The 21,449-nt window shown below is 34.3% G+C and overlaps 1 protein-coding gene across 3 annotated transcripts; it reads right to left on the reverse strand.

Annotated features, from left to right (window-relative positions):
* Positions 1-17,205: 17,205 nt before the first annotated feature.
* Positions 17,206-19,132, reverse strand: LOC148863423 (UPF0496 protein At1g20180-like). 3 transcript variants are annotated; one of them, XM_088980968.1, is made up of 2 exons: positions 18,762-19,132; positions 17,206-18,362 (listed from the first exon to the last, which is right to left on the reverse strand). In XM_088980968.1, exons 1-2 carry the CDS (start codon positions 18,973-18,975, stop codon positions 17,284-17,286), a joined length of 1,293 nt encoding a protein of 430 aa, XP_088837094.1. In that variant the 5' UTR covers positions 18,976-19,132; the 3' UTR covers positions 17,206-17,283. The 3 variants fall into 3 exon arrangements, with proteins under 3 accessions (XP_088837094.1, XP_088837096.1, XP_088837095.1); XM_088980970.1 differs by having other exon boundaries at positions 17,206-18,492; positions 18,762-18,891; XM_088980969.1 differs by having other exon boundaries at positions 17,206-18,500; positions 18,762-18,888.
* Positions 19,133-21,449: the final 2,317 nt, after the last annotated feature.

The raw sequence follows: 21,449 nt of genomic DNA on the forward strand, positions 1-21,449 counted from the left end.
TTGAGAACTTGAGAGTTGAGTTGATTCTATAAATTTGAGTGTAAGAGATTGATTGTAATAAGAAAGTACTAGTGGGTAACTTTGTGACATAAGGGAGATTTTAACTTAATTGTCAACTAGGAGAGAGGGAATTGTAACATTGCTATTTGATACATTAAAGTAGACAATGGTTTCTTAATAAGAAACTTGCAATTATAAATACTCAAGTCTTAAAATTCATGTGCTCGATTTTTAAATATTGCTTCAGCAAAGCATCTCATAGTTGTCCTTTATTTCACATTGAGAACTTCTAGTTGACCCGGATGGTAGGACCGTTCGGCCTGGGAACCGTCTAGGCAATCGGTTTCGTTTTATCCAAAACCTGATCCTTGACCCGAATAGTCAAACCATTGACCCATTGACTCATTCAATTGTTTTGACCATTTTTTATTTTTAAATTTGTGTTTATAAAATGAGTTGTCCGTTCGGACTGGATAGGCGAACCGTCAACTCGGAAATCGGTGGCCAAAATAGTTCCGTTTTTGGGTTGTTTTTTTTAGATGTCAATAATTAGACGAAAAAACTTTGTAGTCATAGCAATAGGAAGGGTGGACATTGAGAGGGATTCCAAAACCTTGAAAGGTAAACCCAAAAAAATGGCAGTAAATCCACTAAACTAGAAAAACCAAGGAAAAAAGCAAAAAATCGAGTCCAAATTTTCGCTTTGAGACGGAGCTAAATACACATGCAATTAAAGAAAGAGACGGAGTAGATCACCTTGTAAGAAAAAAAAAAACATTGTACAAGAAAACCCAAAGAGAAAACAAAAAAGAAGAAATAAAATGGACCCTAAACTATTTTGGAAGATCTTGAATAAGAAGACAAAAAAAAAAAAAAAAAAACAAAAGCAGAAGAAACTTTGAATAGTGAAAATCAGAAAGCATAAAAAACCAAGGTTTTCGAACTGTTGTTGACCCAAATGGTTGGACCGTTTAATGGTTTTTGGCCATTTTTTTTAATTTTTTAATTTTTGTTGTTAGAATGGGCCATCTATTCAAATCGAACGGTTGGACCGTTTAATGGTTTTTGGCCATTTTTTTTAGTTTTTTAATTTTTGTTGTTAGAATGGGCCATCTATTCAAATCGAACGGTTGGACCGTTGACCCAAAAACCGGTGGCCAAAACGGTTCCATTTTAGGGTTGTTTTTTAAAACCGCGTAAAAAACCCTAAAAAAGTAGAAAAAGAGGGAGAAGAATAGAAAGATGGGGCAGGACATAAGCTTTGCCAAAACAAAGACAACGAGAGAGAGAGAGAGAGAGAGAGGGAGAGAGAGAGAGAGAGATTACTATGTGAAACTTGAGCCACACAAGTGGGTAGGTTAATGCGTGTAATATGATTCACATGTGGAGATTCCATTTATTGGACGCTCAGGGCATCCACGAATCACCATTATTTATATAAATGATTAATTTATACATTATTGGGCTTTTAAATAATTACTTTATACATTATTTAATTTTTTTGAAGCCCACCCATTATTTATTAAATTTAATCAAAGTTTATTATATAAATAATTGCCCACAAATAAATGTTTAATTATTAACTAGTTAAGCTTTTATTAAAAGCCAGTAACGAATTAAACTTTAATGGTTGGTAAAAGTTTAAATAACTAAGTAACTCCGAAAAATTCATTTTAGGTAGTGGTGCAAATGGATCGGATGATGATCTGATCCGACCCGAAGCTCAATCGTATTTTGTGGGATTTAGATATCCTACATTATTTTTTTTTCTTTTGTAAAAAACATGCATATATATGATAAAAATAGTTGAAAAATTACTTTTATTTTTTGTTTCTGTACATTTACTCTTATTTTTTCCCTTTAATAATTTATTACTTTTTTAAATCAAATTAAATCGGATCATATTCAGATATTCAACATCTTAATCAGATCTTCGGATTGTATTGAATCGAATCTAGTGTATAGGATTGAGTTCGAATATTTATTGATCGGAATCTGATCCATTTGTGTCCCTAATTTTAGGGGTGGATAAAGTGATTAATGCAACCATAAAACTTAACCAAATTTATAGGTAACTATAGAATTTTATTAAGGTAAACTCTATTGGGGAAGTTTAAGTAATTTGTACATTATTTCAAAGTTTTCTAAAGCGTACCCAGTATTTAAACTTTAAAGTTAATTAAATTTAATATAAGTTAAATATAAAAACAATTGCCCACAAATAATACGTATTTAGTAATTAATTAAAGGAAATGATAAAGTAACTTAGTAAATAATTAATTTATTTACTTTATCCATATCAATTAAGTGGGTTGATTAATATAGTAAAATAATTAATTTTCGTAATGGAACTAATTAAATTTTTAATTATAGAATAATATTTAATTAATGGAAAAATCACACAGAATAATTACATATAATTATAAAATTTAATAGTTTTATGTAATTATTATATTTAATAATTTCCAAAAAAGTAAAGTATTTTAGGAAATGTTTATTAACAACATTTATTAATACCCATGCGATTTACGGGAAAGTCCAATATCTTATATAGTTATATGAAGACAAAGAGAATGACTGGAAATGTAAGATAGATAGACCATTATATATTAAAATGATAAATAAGAAGTGCTGTGTAAAAAATTTGATCTATATAAATAAATCAATGTAATTAATGAATCAAAAACAAATAATTGAACCATGTACATTATACATGGCCCATCTCTATATACATTGCAATGATACTTTGCCACATTGTCAGTCAAAATTATGATCTTGCTACATCTCCCATATCAGTACGGATGTTCTACTCACAATAACTCTGCCCACGTATCATCCCAGTCACATATGGAGAACATCTCATCCTCCTACATAATATTATGCATGGGGAGATATTCCCAATGCATGGTGGTATAATAGAGTGTTGTAGGTTATTATGGGCAGGAGATTTGGAGTCCTCCCATGTGCCAACAGAACCAACACCTTAAGCCATTAGATCCAGCCAACAAGCTTAAAAGCCCCTCGAAATCAAAGGTTACCCTTTTCTACTCCAAAATAGTCCTTGTAGACCTAAAAATTCTTTTTGGTTAAATTTTCACCAAATGTTTTCTTTAAACCTCCACCAAATAGAATTGTGCACTTCCAAAAGTACTATGGGTACCTGTAATAAGAAAGTACTAGTGGGTACCTGTGTGCCAGAAGGGAGGTTTTAACTTAATTATCAACTAGCAGAGAGGGAATTGTAACATTGCTATTTGCTACATTAAAGTAGACAATGGTTTCTTAAAAAGAAACTTGCAATTATAAGTACTCAAGTCTTAAAATTCATGGGCTATGTTTTTAAATATTGCTTCAGCAAAGCATCTCATAGTTGTCCTTTATTTCACATTAAGAACTTCTAGTTGACTCAGATGGTAGGACCGTTCGGCCTAGGAACCGTCTAGGCAATCGGTTCTGTTTTATCCAAAACCTGATCTTTGGCCCTAAAACATTGAACCGATCAATGACTCGTTGACCCGAACAATCAAATTGTTGACCCATTGACTCATAAGAGTATACAATTGTTTTACATTTTCAACTTTTTAAATAATTAATAATTATTCATATTTTATATACTACTTTTAATAATTTTTTTATAATACAAAAATAACAATAATTAATTTCAGTTAGGTTTATTCATCAAATTGATGAAACCGACCAACTCGATCAGCTTGACTTGAGTTGCTCGGTTTTCTAGTATTTTAGGTCGGCTTTGGTTAAAAAATTTCCCAATTCGACCAATTTGGATTAGTTTAACTTTGGCCATTTGTAAATGGACCAAAATCGAATGACCTAACCATGGATATATATTAATATTTTTTTATTTTAAATATAATTTTTTATATTGAAAAGTTGGAAATTTCCCATGGTCTAAAATGTTTTATATCATAAATTTAGTTTTAAAATTTATTTATTAATAATTGCACTATAATTTTTAAAATTTAATTTTTTTTTAAAGTTTAACTCTTTTGAACCGACTGACCAAACCAAAAAAAATTTACCCAAACCGCTACAATTTGAATGTGTTAGATTTCACAAAAGGTCAATAGGTTTCAATTAACCAACTCCTCAACCTAACCAAGTCCGTTTGGTTGGCCAAATAGCTTACAACCGAATCGACTCAACTCACGAACACTCATAATTTTAGCTAAACTAATAGTCTTACTTCTCATAAATAAAAATATTTTAATCTCTAATAGTTATTAAAAAATTATAGCGAAAATACACAATTATTGAAAATATATTAATAATAATAAAATACAATAAGTACTAAAAATATATTTAGCCAATAAATAGTATAATCTCAAATAATAGTTTAATCTCTAATAAAAATTAATCAATAAGTTATAAAAAATATAATAAATACAATAAGTATAATAAATTAAATTTAAAAATTTCAATAATACTAGTTTAATCTCCAATAATTATTAAAAGTTTTCTGTTAAATATCAAAACAAAATAAATTTATAAATAATCATTGAAATTATGTACATTTATCACAAAAATAATTATTGAAATACAATAAATATTAATTTTAGTATATATAATTATATAATAAATATAGATTAAGAGTTTAAAATTATTACAAATAAATAATACTTTTTGAAATTTATTTTCCTGAATTATTATTTGATATAATTGTAATTAGTTATTTACAATATTAAGTAAGAATATTAAATTATTATTAATTTTAATGTTTTATTATAATTATTTTTCTAAATTTCAGGATTTTTTTAAAATTTATTACATAATCTCTTTATTTTAACTATTTAAAATCTACTTATGTTAAATATTTTGTTATTTAAAATATTTAATTATTTAAATACTTAAATAATATGTAAAATATTAATTTTACAATATGAATTATTTATTGAATTTAATTATCCATAAAATCTTAATTTATACTATTATTACCTAATTTCATTATTAATTTTGTAATATATTAAATTATTATTAATTTCAATATTATGTTATAAATATTTTTCTACTTTGAAGAAATTTTTTAAATTTATTATGTAATTTCATTATTTTAATAATTTAAAATCTAGTTATGGTAAATATTTAGTTATTTAGATATTTAAATAGTATAGAAAATATTTAAAATATTTTGTCCTTTGAATTTTATTTATTTAAAGCTATAACATATTATTAAATATTTAAAAAACATTTAAATTGATAGTCTAGAAAAACAAGTTTAAATTATTAGTACATAATTTCGTGATATATTTTGTTAAAATATTTAAATAATTCTTAATTTTTTTAATCTTAGCTTTCTTTAGATGGATATAGATAAAAAGTAGGGAGAGGATAAATAGGAATTAGAGATAATTTAGGGGTGAAAATCTCTACTAAATTAGAGATAGAACTTTGGAGATAAATAGGAATTAAAGATAATTTTTTAGAAAGTCGGGGTTAGTGGGGGAGGTAGTTTTGGAGAAAGTTTAGCAAAAGAGATTATTTATGTTATTGGGAAAGTGCATCTCATTGGTTGTCTTGAAAATGACATGGAATATATATATATATATATATATATATATACACACTAGCGGGACTCGTGTGATGCACAATATTTGTTAAGCGAAAGCTAAATAATTGAAATATATAAGAGCATATAATTGTTTTGTATTTTAACATTTTAATTATCAATCCGATCAAACTTGACCCGAGTTGATCAATTTTCTAGTATTTCTGATCAGCTTTGGTTTTGCAATTTTCCAACCTGACCAAGTTAGGTCAATTTCAGTTTCATCATTTGTAAACCGACCCGGCCATAGATATATTAATATTTTATATTTTAAATATAATTTTTTTAAAACGGGAATGTGGAAAAATTCTCATATTTCTTAATCTAAATATTTTATATAATAAATTTAATTTTCAATAATACCACTATAATTTGTAAAATTAAAATTTCATTTTTAAGTTTAAGTCCATGTTAGTATGCCTCTCCTTGTTCAATAATTTGCCATCTCAATATCCTCTCTCTTCATTCCTCTCCTTTCTCATCAGGTTCTCCCTCTGCCCCCACAACTCAAGTCTCTCGCTTTCTTTAACAACCTATAGTAAGACGGCCCACATCTTCATTCCTTTCATTCACTTCTATCTCTAATTCCCCTCTATTCTCTCCACTTTCACATATAAATGGGGTCGTAGTTTATTAAGATTTGGTTTTTCAAATTAAACAATATTTATATCTATAGACGTGATTTCAAGCAAAGAGTGGGGGAATAAGGGGAATCCGATGTTTCCTATATATTCATGGCATCTTCCATTATTGTTAAATAATCTATTCTTAAATAGTCCATAGTTAAGAAAATTGTTAAAAAATTCTAGAAAATATTCTACCAAAAATCATGAAAGAATTATTTCAGAAATAATCCATTATTTAACAAATATTAAATAATATAATAATATACAAAAATTTAATAAACGATCCATTATTTAATATTTTTTATTAATAAATGTTCAAAATTTCAACATTTATTGTAATTTACATTAATCATTGTAATTTAATAAATTTTCATTAAAATTTTACAATAATTATTTATTGATAAGATATATTACTAACTAGTGTAATGTACTAATTTCTATAAAATCAATAATTGTATTTAACAATTATCAAATAATTTAGGGAAACTCTTTAAATAATAATCCATAATTATTTCCAAAATAAGTAATTAAAAATTAAGAAATTAATGTATGAAAAAATATTCTACAAGACTATTTAAATAATAATCCATTACTATTATTATTATTATTATTATTATTATTATTATTATTATTATTATTATTATTATTATTATTATTATTATTCAACTTAATTATTATTAAAAAATTATGAAAATTATATTAGGAAATTAATCTATTAGAAATTGTTTCATAATTATTTAAACAAAAGTCCATTATTATTATTTCACTAAATGACTATTCAATAATTTAGGAGAATTATTAAATCTGTTCACACCTATCTAGGCCACTTGGTTGACTTCAATCATACCTAGTTTTACTGTAATTAACAACAAATGGTTTACTTTTAATTAAATTAATGTAGTTAATCATAATTACATTTACTTTGATTAATAGTGGACAATTTAGGCTTAAAAAGTAAATAATTTATTGTCGTTGTAAATAAATTTACTATACATTACTACTAATCAATAGCAACTTCAATAATTTATTGGAAATTATCATAAAATATTATAATTTATTTTTATTTAATTTACTGTTAGTTAATTAGTTATAGATATTTATTAGAATTGTAGGGATGGAAAATTTCCCTATAAAAATGGAGCCCTACCCTGGCCCACCTCGAATGAGGAGAGTTTTCTCAAATCTTAAATGAGGATGGGGTAGAAACAGGGTTGGGGCAAGGAAAATATTTTTGCCTTTGGGATGGGGTTTAATTATAATTCAATGAAACCTATGATAAATTAGTTAAATATTCATAAATTTAATATTGATTTTTAAAACATCTCTAAAATTTTTTCATATTCTTATAATTCTACGATCCAATAATTCCATTTGTAAAATACCCTAAATTGTCATAATCCAATTCATAAAATACCCCCAAATTTGTATAGTCCTATTTATAAAATATCCATAAATTAGAAAAATCTATTACACAGGAAATATATGGTATGGAAACCCACCCATGAATTTTGATAAATAACATCTGAATCATTATCATGTTTATGATTCTATTTTATTGGTCAATTGCTTTTTTCGTATCATATATTCTTTATATCATAATTGAACCCATATAAATTAGATTTTTTTTAGGTGATTGCCTTAGGTGGGAAAATTTTAGAGATTCTCTAAACCATAAGGAATGAATGACTCATTTTGAACCCGTCCTGCCACTTGAATCGGGGTGGGGATGAAATAGAATGTCTTAGCTTAGGGGGCGAGGGACAAGGAGGGGTGCCCATCCTGTACGTCTCACAGAGCCTACTAGTAAGGCTAAAAATAGCCGTTGGAATGAGAGAAGGGCGAAGGATTCCTTTTCAACTTATTGTATTGTTTCGGTTTCGGTTTCGGTTTGGCCCCATTTTAACTGTCAAAGAATTGGAATTAAAATTGAAGTTTGAGTTTGGCAATATAGAGGGCAAATTTTAGGTCTTATTATTAATAAAAATAATATTTTTAACATAATTTTTGAAATATGATAACTTTTTCAAAAAAATATAAAAATACTGTTAATCTCCTTCCTTTTTAGACCATCAAACAAATCTCGTGTCTTTATTTTCTCTTTCCTCCTCTTGTACTGGTGTTATGAAGGGCTTCAAGATTCATCAATACCAACTACTCGGTGAAGCCAACTTTGTTCGGCACGGCTACACCGTCACCCTTCGCGCTGAGATAGTCGGCACTTCATTCTTGTCTACACCGTCTTCTCTGCAACTGGCGACAAGAAAAACGCCAGAGACTCCCACGTCCCTGTAGTTGTTTCATTATCGTTGTCATCCTTATTTTGAGAGTTTAAATATTTATTTTTTAACTGAAATTTCAAAATCCATTAGGTGAAACCGCCTATTACAAGAAGATAGTTCTTTGAGTTGTGATTCCTGAGTATTAAAAAAAATTTCAGCTGATCTGTAAAATCAAAAGTTGCCTTTTGAATTAGAAATTCTTCCGGTGGCCGGGGTTCGGTGGGTTCTGTTGTTTACATCTTTTGTTTCTGATTTGATGAATAATTGTCATAAAAGTGTTTTGATTTGGCGAGGTATAACCGTGAAGTATTTAATTCGATAAAGAGAATTAGGGTCTGAATTTCTATCATTGTTTTTTGATATTTTAAAAAAAAATATTATATTATTTTTAAAATTATGTTCAAAAAATTATTTTTATTAAAATAAAAACAAAAATTTACCTTTATCAATTATAATCCCTTCGAATTTCCGAGGTCTTTCGAAAGTGAACGCATTACTTTTTTTGGACTACATGGCTTTTTCTAGGTAATGGTGAACGCATGACAATGTCATACGAAATTTCCAAGAAACTGTGTATTTCGCTCAGGTTGTTTGGTGTGGAAATTTGAACATCAATATCCGCCAACTGTTGTTCCTTACACGACACGTAAAGGTCGCTTTCAAGAAGTCAATATTTTATTTTCGTCGTGACTCGTGAGAGCATTTCTACACCGCCATAAATCATTTACCGTCCAGTAAAAATCTTGTGGTCTGGCTCTAAATCCTAAAAATCCAATGGTTTGAGACAAAAAGAAAAAAAAAAAATTGAAGGTTTGCCTTCTATATATATCGTTCGCCGGGTTATTATCTCTTCGCTTCTTTATATATTGTTCGCCGCTGACACTGATTTTTCTTAATGAAATCCGGTGAACCGAGAATTAGCCAAACGTATAAAACGTTTGCCTCTCGAATTCCATCTGAGGAGCTTATATTTGGAATTACTTTTATAGCAGCAGTGACACTCGCCCAATTGCCGTTCGAGATCATTGATGGAAATCCTATTCCTACAGTTTTGTTCAAGGGTCAACCGTCCATCTTTCACGCCTTTGTCTTAGCCCTCAACTTTGCTTTCTTTGGTGCTCTTGGAACCATTTCTGTCCGTGAAAGACACTCAAAACTCGCATCATATTTTCGACAGTTCGCTGTCGTTTTTATTGCAGCGGCTGCCGGAATCCTTTTATGGGTCACAGTGGTTCCGGCTGGGTTTACGTTGATTTTATATCTTCGTAGTAGTAGTACTGCGTTTTACTATACATCTGTTTGATGTCTCTCATCTAAATTTGTATGCTTTTACAAGATATTTAAATATAATTTCGTTTCCCAATCTAAACAGCAAAGCGATAGTTTTCAGAAATTGAAACGATATATAATTTCTCAAAATTGGTAGTCCCAATCTAAAATTGGTAATATGAAAGGGAAAATTTGAAGTCAGTGGAATAAAGGGGATCCGTAATCTCTAATACCTTCCCTCGCACTGGACGAGGTGAAGATTAGAGGGTAAGAGATGGGATTGCCAGGACAGAACAGTGGTGCCGCGCCTCGACCCTCCTTCAGAGCTCCTTGTGAATCAAACCAGAAACTGAAAAAGACGTCATACCGGAAAAAAATCTATAACCGATCAACCCATCATAAATGCGATTTCCCCTCCACTTTTCCCCATTTCTCATAAACTTACTCTGGCTTTTAAAAGCCTTCCGTCCTTGTTAAATAATTGCTAAGCTTAGCCCATTTGAATGAGGTGATGAACACTCAAATCTAGAGGGGGGTAATATTAGTATTAATAAATTGCGTCATTCCAGAAGGTTGGGTAATATGGGTAAATTTTCAAAATTGGTTCATCTCATCAATCCCATTAGGGACGGGGAGTGGGTGGCTCACTGGCTTCGGGCGAAGTTTTTAGGATTTCTGTTACAGGCGTGGGTGGCTTGCTCCGAATTCGACACCCGGGATAGGGTTTGGGGAATGTTCAGGATTTCATGCGAAATTTTGGCAATGGAGATAGGGTTGGGAAATTTTGAGGATTTGACAAGTGGTGAGGACTGGGTGTATTGACACGATTCCTGTTTCAAGGGGTGCATTTTTCCAGGTTAGGGTTAGGATTTTGTCAAAATTTCAATAAGTTTAATCCGAAGCCCAAACCCAAAACAGTCTAAACTATTACCTTGGGTCAATCCGATTTGCACCCTACTTCTAGGAGGTAGGATTGTTCACGGGTCAGGTTGGGTTGGGTCGGGTTATTGGGGTTTTTCTAACTAACACGACCTAATTGGGTTACCTGAGGTAGAAATCAAAACCGACTCACTGATAGGCAAAACCGATATGGTCGGTTTCGGTTTTGCTCCTGTACAAAAAGGACAGAGAAGCCTACAATTAGAAAGAAATTTATTTGAGAAGATGGGAGAGTTGGGAGAGCCAAGTTCAAAAATCAAATTGTCTTGAATTGAGGACTTGAGGGGGGCGGACCAAGTTAGAGAATAGAAGAGAAGACAAAAGTTATCAATAAAATAGAAAGTCAAACTATTTTATAGAAAGAATGTTGAAATATTTATATTTCAAGAAACGTTCTAAATTCTAATCTAAGTAAAAAATGACACCTAATTCTAATTGTAATTACCAAATGGGTTGCCTATTTGGTGTAAAAGACTATAGAAACTATGATAGATACAATTTAGGTAAAAAATGACACCTAATTCTAATAGAAACAAAAGTTATCAATAAAATAGAAAGTCAAATTGTTTTATAGAAAGAAGGCTGAAATATTTATATTTCAAAAACTTTCTAAATTCTAATCTAGGTAAAAAATGACACCTAATTGTAATTGTAATTGCCTAATGGGTTGCCTATTCGGTGTAAAAGACTATAGAAACTAAGATAAATACAATTTAGTTAAGTAGGAACTACCAAACTAGAAGACTAATTGGTTCAATTCGGTTCGGGTCGGTTTATGAATTTGCCCAACCCAAAACCGATCGGTGCTGATGAAAACCCAGCCGACTCGAGTTGGGTCTGTCTAGGTTGGTTGATTTAGTCGGGTTGGGCCTTCTTATAAACAACCCTACCAGAAAGTGTTGTTGGGTTGCTATTTCTATATTTGATAATTATTAATGAAGTTAATAAAATATTAAGTTTTATTTATTTAAGTCAATCATGATTATTTAAAAATAATATTAATTATTAAAATCATTAAAAATTATTAATAAAATTAAATTTATAAAAGATATTTATTTATATTAAATTTACAATAATGTTTTTTGTCAATTAACATTAATTAATAACAAATTTCAGTTTTTTAGATTCTCTCACGCATTGCATGGTTCACGTAAACTTTTTTCAAGGTCTTCGACGTGTTGGTGTATTTTTTCAAGGGGTTTTGATGTTTAAATCATTTACTTCTTATTTCTTCTTACAACTTGTGTAAGTGCTTAAATTGAAGTTTTATATTTTTGTTTGTCTTTTGTGGTTGTCGTTAGGTGTTTAAGGTTTTGGATCGTGGTTTCACTGTTTTTTGTGGTCTCTGTTGAAGTTTTATCACCTTCCTTCATTCACCAGCAATTTCTTTATTGGTGTTGATTAGCCTTGATCATACTTTGCTTCTCACTTTTCTTAGGTTGTTTGTCTAGTTGGGTTTGATTGGTTTTTGTCAATTTTATCGGTTTAAATTCCATCCAACATTTGATTAAAAATTAACTAATATTAATTGAAAATTTAAAATTAATTAGTGAAACTAAAAATAGCTAAAATTACAACACATTTACAATTCATTCAAAAATATTTTATAAATTACATAGATATAATAAAAGGTAATTCTTATTATTGATGGATCATTTATTCATTTTTTATTTCTAGAATAAAAATAAATACAAAAAGATTTATTAATATAATATTTGAAATTAATTAAACTAAATTTTGCTAAAACTAGGAGAAAGAGTAAAATTAATAAAATTTATTTATTTTAATAGATTAGTAAAACAATAAAATAAATTAAAAATTAATGTGAAACACTTACTTGGGTAAATGCATTTACGCATGCTCTTTTATTTTCATAAGTAAAAACAATGACCATTTTAGCCATAAAAAATCCATTATTAAAAGGGCATTTTTGTCTTGTTCAAGTGTTGAGACTTTCCCCCATGTGGAAAAGTTATTTACTCACCTAGTGGATGGATACCACTTGTGAGAAGGGAGGTAAGGCTACATAAGGGGGTTTTCTTGAGGGACAAAGGAAAGTCGTGAGCAATAGGTACGCTAACTGCTAGGGCGAATGAATTGATAATATAATATAATATTTGAAATTAATTAAACTAAATTTTGCTAAAACTAGGAGAAAGAGTAAAATTAATAAAATTTATTTATTTTAATAGATTAGTAAAACAATAAAATAAATTAAAAATTAATGTGAAACACTTACTTGGGTAAATGCATTTACGCATGCTCTTTTATTTTCATAAGTAAAAATAATGACCATTTTAGCCATAAAAAATCCATTATTAAAAGGGCATTTTTGTCTTGTTCAAGTGTTGAGACTTTCCCCCATGTGGAAAAGTTATTTACTCACCTAGTGGATGGATACCACTTGTGAGAAGGGAGGTAAGGCTACATAAGGGGGTTTTCTTGAGGGACAAAGGAAAGTCGTGAGCAATAGGTACGCTAACTGCTAGGGCGAATGAATTGATAATATAATTGTATCGTTATGAGTTAGACCCCTATTTATAAGGAGAAATTCCGAGGTTCCGAAAGAAAGGAGTCAAAAGTGTTTGATTCCCATTAAGGAAGAGAATCTTGAATTTGATGTTACTTGTCAAGGAACATTGCTAAGGTTTCATCACATGTTTTATTTTGTGTAAAATAATAATAATAATAATAACAATAATAAGTTAAGAATACCCATATTCAAGTAAAGCGCCAAAGTATTGATTTCTAGTGATCCAATACTCCGATCGCGTAGATCAATTGACGCTCACCTACATTGGCGATGGAATCAGAGCCTGGCGAGAGAACACTCACTAGGGAACACCAGATCATCCTCCTCCGGAGCAAGCGCTTCCCCGAGGATTACAGCATGCGAATTTAAGATCTTCCCAACGCTGGATAGTAGAATCGCAAGGATTCAACATACCAGAGATAGTTCGACGTCTTTAACTTCTTGGCCCGTCCGGCGTGGCCATCGAAAACAAAAAGTTCCTCCCTGGAGCAGTAGAAAAAAAGCGACTGGTGAGTAAAAGGTTGGAGGAGAGAAGTGGAGACTACTGGCAAACGGGGAATACCTCCAGTGTGTATACCGGAACGGTCTTCGTTGCCGAAGTTCTTGCTGTTAGCTCGGGTGTAGGAGTGCAGAGGTCAAAGTTTGATAGAGGAGGGCAGGTCGAGAGTCGAGAGTAGCGGCAATTTGGAGCTAACAGCCGTCCCATTAGCTCCACGCACGCTGAGGGAGGAAAATGTGCGAGAGGACACTTGGACTTGGTGCCTTATGTGTGGCATTTGTTGGGCGAAGATTTAAACTGCAGTTAACATGCCAACCGAGCCACCATTCGATTGGTATCCTTTTGCCAATTAACCTTCGTATTTATAGCCAATAAATTTCTTCCTTGTCCAATAGGGACTCAAGTTCATGACGCAGCAGCTTATGTTGTTGAAGTAGTTTACTAGGGGAGGCTGGGTCATGTTGTAATTGAAGCAGTTGGTTCTGAATTTGTGAAATTTGTATTGTAATTGAATTGATGGGATCCAATTGTGAAGATAGCATGTGTTTAACAGTATTTAGGTTTTGTATTAAAGGACCATCAATAGAGCGAGTTCACATCTGTGCCACACAATGCACCTCCGCCGTCTAGTGGGAATATCTTCCGATGATAATACCAGATTCGATGATGTCATCTTCGGGAGATGTTTCCAATACAAGGCATGGATGCGCTGTGGGACGTTGTGGGGGTGTTTCATCGTGGGGTGCAGATCTGAACTCCAACAGAGCACCGTGCCATATCAAAAGTGTCATGAAAGGATGAGTGGTCAAACCAAAGCGCTTCATCAAAACGCTAGTGTCCGTTTGGCTTGCAGTCAGTATTGGAATCAAAATCAGAATCAAAGGTCTCGTTTGGCATCATTTCAAAGAATCAATTCTCTTAGTATGAGAATGGTGTTTGATAGAGAGAAGCCACCAATTCTATTTTGAATGAGGATGGCTTTTTCGCTCCAAAAATTGGATTCTAGGGAGTGGAAAACTTTCACTTCTTGGTAGGGTGGCAAATGGGTGGAGTGGGTTGGATTAGGCAAAGGTTGAATATCAACCCACCCATATTGATCCACCAACCCATCATGACCCATCATGACCCATCACCAATCTTTGTTAAAGGGTCAAGACACACCCTAACCCTGACCCACCTACATTGTCCTTGACCCACCTACCAACACTTATAAATACTAAAATGGGTCGGGATAACTTGTATACCCGAAATAATAATTTCTAAGATGAACATCTCTCTCAAGGCAAAAAACGGGTTAGGTCAACCCGTATACCCAAAAATAACAAATTTTTGGGAGGGACACTTCTCAAGATTGCCATGTGGCATAAATGGGTTGGGGCAACCTATAAACGTGAAAATAACAATTATTGAGAGAATAATCCCATTCAAGGATGCCATGTGAAAGAACCGGGCCTGTATACCCAAAAAAAATTGAGAAAATCATGTCTCTTAAGACTACTATGTGACAGAAACAGGTTGGGTTGACCTGTATATCCGAAAAACATTTTTGAGAGGATCATCTCTCTCTAGATTGTCATGTGACAAAAATGGGTCAGAATTATGAAAAATTCAGAAAAGTATAGAAATACCAGAAAATTGCAAGAAAATGCATGAAAACACCAGAAAAGTGCAGAAAAAGCACAAAAAAATGTAGAAAAATACCAAAAGTTATAGAAAATAGCAGAAATTAAATAAAATGCATAACTTAAGTGCTTTTGTAAAAGTACTTTTATAAAAATACTTTCATAAAAGTGCTTTCATAAAATCACTTTTGTGAAAATGATTTTATGCTTTCATAAAAATACTTTTATGGAAATAATTTTATAAAAATACTTTCATAAAAGTACTTTATTCACATTCACTATTTGTTCTTTTTTCATTGATTCTACCTCCTGGGTAAAAATTACGAAAACTATCACATTCACTGTTTTCCTCTCCCAATCATTCCATCTTTAGAGACGTATCTTTAACAGTAACATCACCTTCTCCTATGTCGTGGTGGTTGGTCTCTCCTTTGATATTTTTTTTTTCCAAAAAATCTAGAAATCTCAAAACCATTGAGTTTTCTACCCGTTCGTTCACAGGTATAAATCTCTTATTACTTGAAGATAGAATATTATTTTTTTTATGGAGCACTTCCTAGCTGTTCATTGAAGCCGGTGGTCAACTTCCATATATTGTTTTCTTTGTTTCCCCCTATTTGCGTCGTTTTAAGTCTCACAGAAGCTATTGAAACTGAAAACGATGGGATTCCTATTCTTAATGTGATTGTGTTGTTCAATGTTTAGGGTAGATTTGATAAATCCTAATTTCACATTTTCCACTCTCTTAAGATTCATATCTATTGCTTTCTGCCCCTCCCCTGACTACATTACTTCCTCTTCAAACATCTCATTTTCTTGAATCACTCATCTAATGCAAACGGGATTTCCTACTCAATGATCTATTCTCATAATTTGTTTGGTTCATACAGAAATAAGAATGAAAATTGAAATTAACAAGAATGAGATTTCATTCCTAAGGGAGGGGCAGTGAATGATCATTCCTTCAAATGGGGATTCCAATTTCATCCAACTAAACAATTGAAATCTGAATAACATATTCCAATTCCAGAGACCTATTATTCCCACGAACCAAATGGACCTTAGTGTTGCTTGTCCTCCATTTAGAAAATAACTGAAGTAGAATTGGTGCGTGATCGCTAGCTGATGCAAGTAAATGGTGGATTGAAGCATTATGGAACAACTGAATCTAATTAACTGATCGACCCAAGAACTCTATCTAATCTCATCTCTATGGGGGGACTGCTGGATGATGATAATGCCAAGTGAAGTGAAAGGAGACCCATGATCGATACATCAAGGTCTGAAGAAGCTATGATAGGGGATGGGGTGAGACCGCCACTAGTCTTTTCTTCCATGCTTGTGATGAAATTCAAGTTGCCCATGATCGATACTTTGGTGACGATGATTCTAGCACAGGGAAATCTATAATGCGAGAAAGACATGATATATGGTATGAAAAAAGTTATGATCAATCAAAACTCAATCCATGAATTTTGATAAATAACACTGATTGAGCACACGTTTATGATTTACCGTGGTGCCTCAAGTAGAATCATATAAAAATAGTCAGCATTTGCACTCAATCGGGTAAATTTTTACTAAGGCTTGAGGTCATGAACTATTTGACAAATATTTAACGATCCCTGAAATTTCAAAGCCGACTGTTTTTGTAAATTTGAGTTTCATTAATCAAGTCTAAGCAGTCCAATTGAACGGAAAAGACTATTTTGCCCTTATCACTATTCTTTACATTTTCCTTTTTAGTTACTTAGTCTTCCACTATATTGAAGAATTTTATTTCTTAATTACCATCAGAAAATAGGGGTGTAAACGGATCGAATTCAAATCGGATTATGCAATATCTGAATTTGAATCCGATTAAAAAATTTAAAGGAAAAAAAAAAAAAAGGAAAGAAATGCCTCTATAAAACATTCCATCTGTCGTACGAGATTTATTAATGGTTCACCGCCTCAATCATTATACCCTGGAGCTATTTCTTCTATGACCAGCCTCCTAGCTCTGTTGATAGTGAGGAAGCTCAAGTAGACATGCTCCTCGAGTTCCTCTAGCTGCTCCCGGAAACAAGGCTCGTGGGTTTCAAAGTCATTTACAACCGCCTCCAATATCTGCCTATTCCGGCTCTGCGCACACATTTTAGCTATAGCCTTTCCATGCTCTATCTCATCATTCAACCTCTGCACAAGCCGGCTGATTGTGTCCATGTCCCCATTTAGAATAAATATCCCCCTCGCTGCTGCATCAAGCTGTGCATCCAGCCTTGCGAGCTTGCTTCTCTTCAGCCCAAGCCGGTCACACTTTAACTTCTTCATGAAAGCCAGAGAGAAAGTCAACATCCCAGCAGCTGGTATTGCCGCTATGCCGATCAATGTGTGCACAGCAAGGACTATGGCTCCAAAGCCAAGTGCAGCACAAGCGATAACGAGGCTTAATCTAGCAGCCTTCTCGCTTAAGCCCATCAGCTTTTCTCTTCTTACTATCTTTCTACGCTTTGACCTTAGCCGCTTGAGCAACAGCCCATATCGGTCATGAATCAGACGGAATTGCACCGGGCTTGAGCGAGAGAGCGGGTTGTCGAGCTTCGCAAATGAGTCGAGTTCACGGAACTTAATTCGACACTGATCATCAGTGTAACTGCTATAGTCAGCTGGTAGCGTTTTGGTCAGGCTGATGATCCTTTGAATGATACAATAGTTGGTGCGTGTTTGATTGAGTCTCTGCAGAAGGAATTCACATATCTTGCATGCTTCAAAGCTGCCGTCGAAGTAATCGATGAGAAGGAAGTGGAGTTCAGAGTTGTCGATCATCTCGGCTACGATTTCTTGCGGAGGTTCGAGCAAGAAATCGGAGAGACGTGAGTAGGAACGTGAAGTAGACAAGGGGGAGGCTCTATCTTGGTTTGTGGATTGAAGCTGATCTTTAACTTTGCTGCATATGTCTATAAAAGACTTAGTCCTGAAGGCTTCCATGTATTCCTCATTTACGCTTAACTTGTTTCGCACGCGACCAACTTGTTTTATTGAAGATCCGCCTAAAAAATCACAAGGAAAAACAAAAAGAGAAGGAGACAAATCAGAAACGGAAACCATACAAACCTCGACCTCGAGGGCTTATCTCTCTGCACTTGTCCTCTGTTTCCCACCATCCAAGACTTCAAAACCCTGTGAATCTAGTGGATCAAAATCAGAAACAGAGCTTATTAATCTAGAGGCTTTCGAGAGCTTTCTCTTTATCTCTCTCCAGACCAAAAACCCATGTAGATAATCTCAAATTTAGGACCTTGCATGTTTGACAATGCCTACTATGAATCAGCTACAAAAATATAAACCGTCCCAAAACCCAAAGAAATCCATATTAAGAAGCCAAAAACAACAAATCTCCATATAAGTGCAAAATGCCCATGAGAACGAATCAAATTCAGTAGACTCACCTCTCTTAAGAGAAGATTTCAACTTGGACCACATGATATTTGTGATCTGTGACATCAGACACAAGGGTTTCTCTATTTTCGCCTGGTTGATTGAATTTAAGAAGGAATAATCTCCCTCAGAAGCGGAGCTTGCCACCCACACGATAACTTCAGTAATGTGGTGAATGGTGTTGACACGATAGATCAAATTGCAGTCTCTGTGCTCCGTGCTCATTTTAGCGCAAAAGCAAAACAAACCCTACACTCTGTAAGAGTTTGGTTTGTATTATTTATAAGTAAGGACCCATTAATCATTACTTTCAAAGTTCAAAGTCCAAAGATACCAATCCACAAGTTGGTGATCTTAGCTTCACTCAATCTCTGGTAGACACCTCTATAGTCTATACATATCTCAGTCTATAACTTGGGCCTACAGTAGATAAAAGTTGTGTATATATGCCTGGCAGGTGGCAATGTGGCTTTACTCCCACGTACGTAGCTATATATTATAATGGATATTTTAGACAGCCAAGTGACCCACTGATCTTATGCCCATGTAGATAACTTGTCTGATTACCGAGGTGAGTTATTTTGCCATGTGTTCCACTCTAATGAAAGTCTAACTCTCCTCTTTGGGATGGTTACGGATCTAGGATGATTTTGGTGCACGGTTCCTTGATAGCTGCTAGCCGCAACCCATTATTTTTCAAACAAGAAATTAAAACCATTATTCGGTCTAGCTCCAAGTTTTCACACACAAATACAAATAATAGAGAAATAAAGAATAAAAAGGATGATGTAGGCACATACACCACATGACACTCCTACAGCTCTATGGGCCGGTTTCTTAGCGACAGTGGATCAATTATGGTATGCCGTGTCAACAACCACGTGAAAAAAAGCTGATAATGTGGTGTGCCTTATAGGTCCAGTATTACGAGTAGAACTGTAGAAGATAGGAGGTACGTACGTATGAGTTGAGTGCATGGTTAAGTAAGATACACACGGCTTGGCTAACAGCCGGGTTTTCATGTTAATAAATCTCTTCCTTCCGGTTTTCATATGGTTTTTGATGAGGGCAGATTTGGCCCTCAAGGGAAATTGTGACACGTGTTATAAGAAAATACCTAGCTAACAAATTTATGAAGTTGGTGACTGACTCGAGTACCAGTCTGTCCGGCCTGGCGCGACTTGTGTGCGGCCTGATGCAGCATTATCGAACTGCGCGCGGCACGCGTGACCTGTGTGGTGCATGCACAACCTAGCGCGCGGCCTGTGCGAACTGCGCACTGCCTGCGCGAGCTACGTGCAGCCTACGCGACCTGGACCAACCTAGCGCATGAGCCGGCCAAGCCGCCCATAAGGCGCCCATCGACAAACCTGGCCTAGACACTGACCCGCCGACTGACACAGGCGCCAGCTTGACGACCTGGTCTAGACACTGACCCGCCGACTGACACAGGCGTCGACATGACAACCTGGCCTAGACACTGACCCGCCGACTGACGCAAGCGCCCCCTTGACAACCCGACCCAGGCGCCGACCTGGCCGCCTGACACAAGCGCCAGCCTGACGACCTCGAGGAGTTCACCACCGTACCCCGGTTCTGACAGGATGCGACGAGTCTTACCGTTTGGAGGCTTTTTCACCCACCTAACCCGCGAGGACTTCGATATATAAAGACCTCACCCCCAAAGGGGAGGGGGATGAAAAAAGGGAAGTAACCCTGCTCTCTAGCTCTCTCATATTATCTTCAAAGCCCTCTACAATAAGATTGCTAACTTAAGCGTCAGAGAGCCCCCACCGGGAAAATACCCCCGGGACCTCTGATTCAGTTCTCGCAGGTCCTTCAGCTCCCGTCGCCTACAAAGAGGAGGAAAAGATGGAGTTCTCGGAGGTCCCTCAGCTCCCGCCACCTACAAAGAGGAGGAAAAGATGGAGTTCTCGCAGGTCCCTCAGCTCCCGCTACCTACAAAGTGGAGGAAAAGATGAAGTTCTTGCAGGTCCCTCAGCTCCCGCTGCCTACAAAGGAAAGAAGACCACCTCATGCTGAGGGCAGTCGGATTGCGTCGCACCAGGGAGCTCCAGCATTCTTTAAGTCACCGGCCGCCTAGTAGGCAGTTCGTTACCAGGCAGTTCACCACCAGGCAATTCGCCACCAAGCAGTTCGCTACCAGGCAGTTCGCCACCAGGCAATTCTCCACCAAGCAGTTCGCTACCAGGCAGTTCGCCACCAGGCAATTCGCCACCAAGCAGTTCACCACCAGGCAGTTCGTCACCAAGCAATTCGCCACCGGTTTTTATGTGCTTTTCTCACGATTTAAAATAATTTGTCTAGCCGCGTCCAAGGTTTCTAAATGTGCTTCATCAAGATTCACCACTCACTAGAACTCTCAATAATAATTAATTTTAGGTTGATTGCCATTAATTACACTATGATCAAGCACTCTTGGGTGAAAGTGTGTGGTAAGGGTAGATGGAGCAGAGTAAAAACTGCAAAGGGAATGGATTACCATTAGGCTGAGAATAGTGGTGGAGAAGCTATTTGTCGTTAATTAGAGAGCTCTCTACAGTGAGTTGAAAGGGCTTGACTTGACACGTCCAATCGTTTTTGGTTGATCTTTCTTTTCATAAACGGCCAGTGCCAAGTATATTGGTGGGGTCCGGTATATAAAGACCTCACCCCCCAAAGGGGAGGGGGATGAAAAA

The sequence above is a fragment of the Nelumbo lutea genome, chromosome 3, assembly GCF_056320005.1.
Source record: "Nelumbo lutea isolate HS-2025 chromosome 3, American lotus-T2T, whole genome shotgun sequence".
Classification (NCBI taxonomy): Eukaryota; Viridiplantae; Streptophyta; class Magnoliopsida; order Proteales; family Nelumbonaceae; genus Nelumbo; species Nelumbo lutea.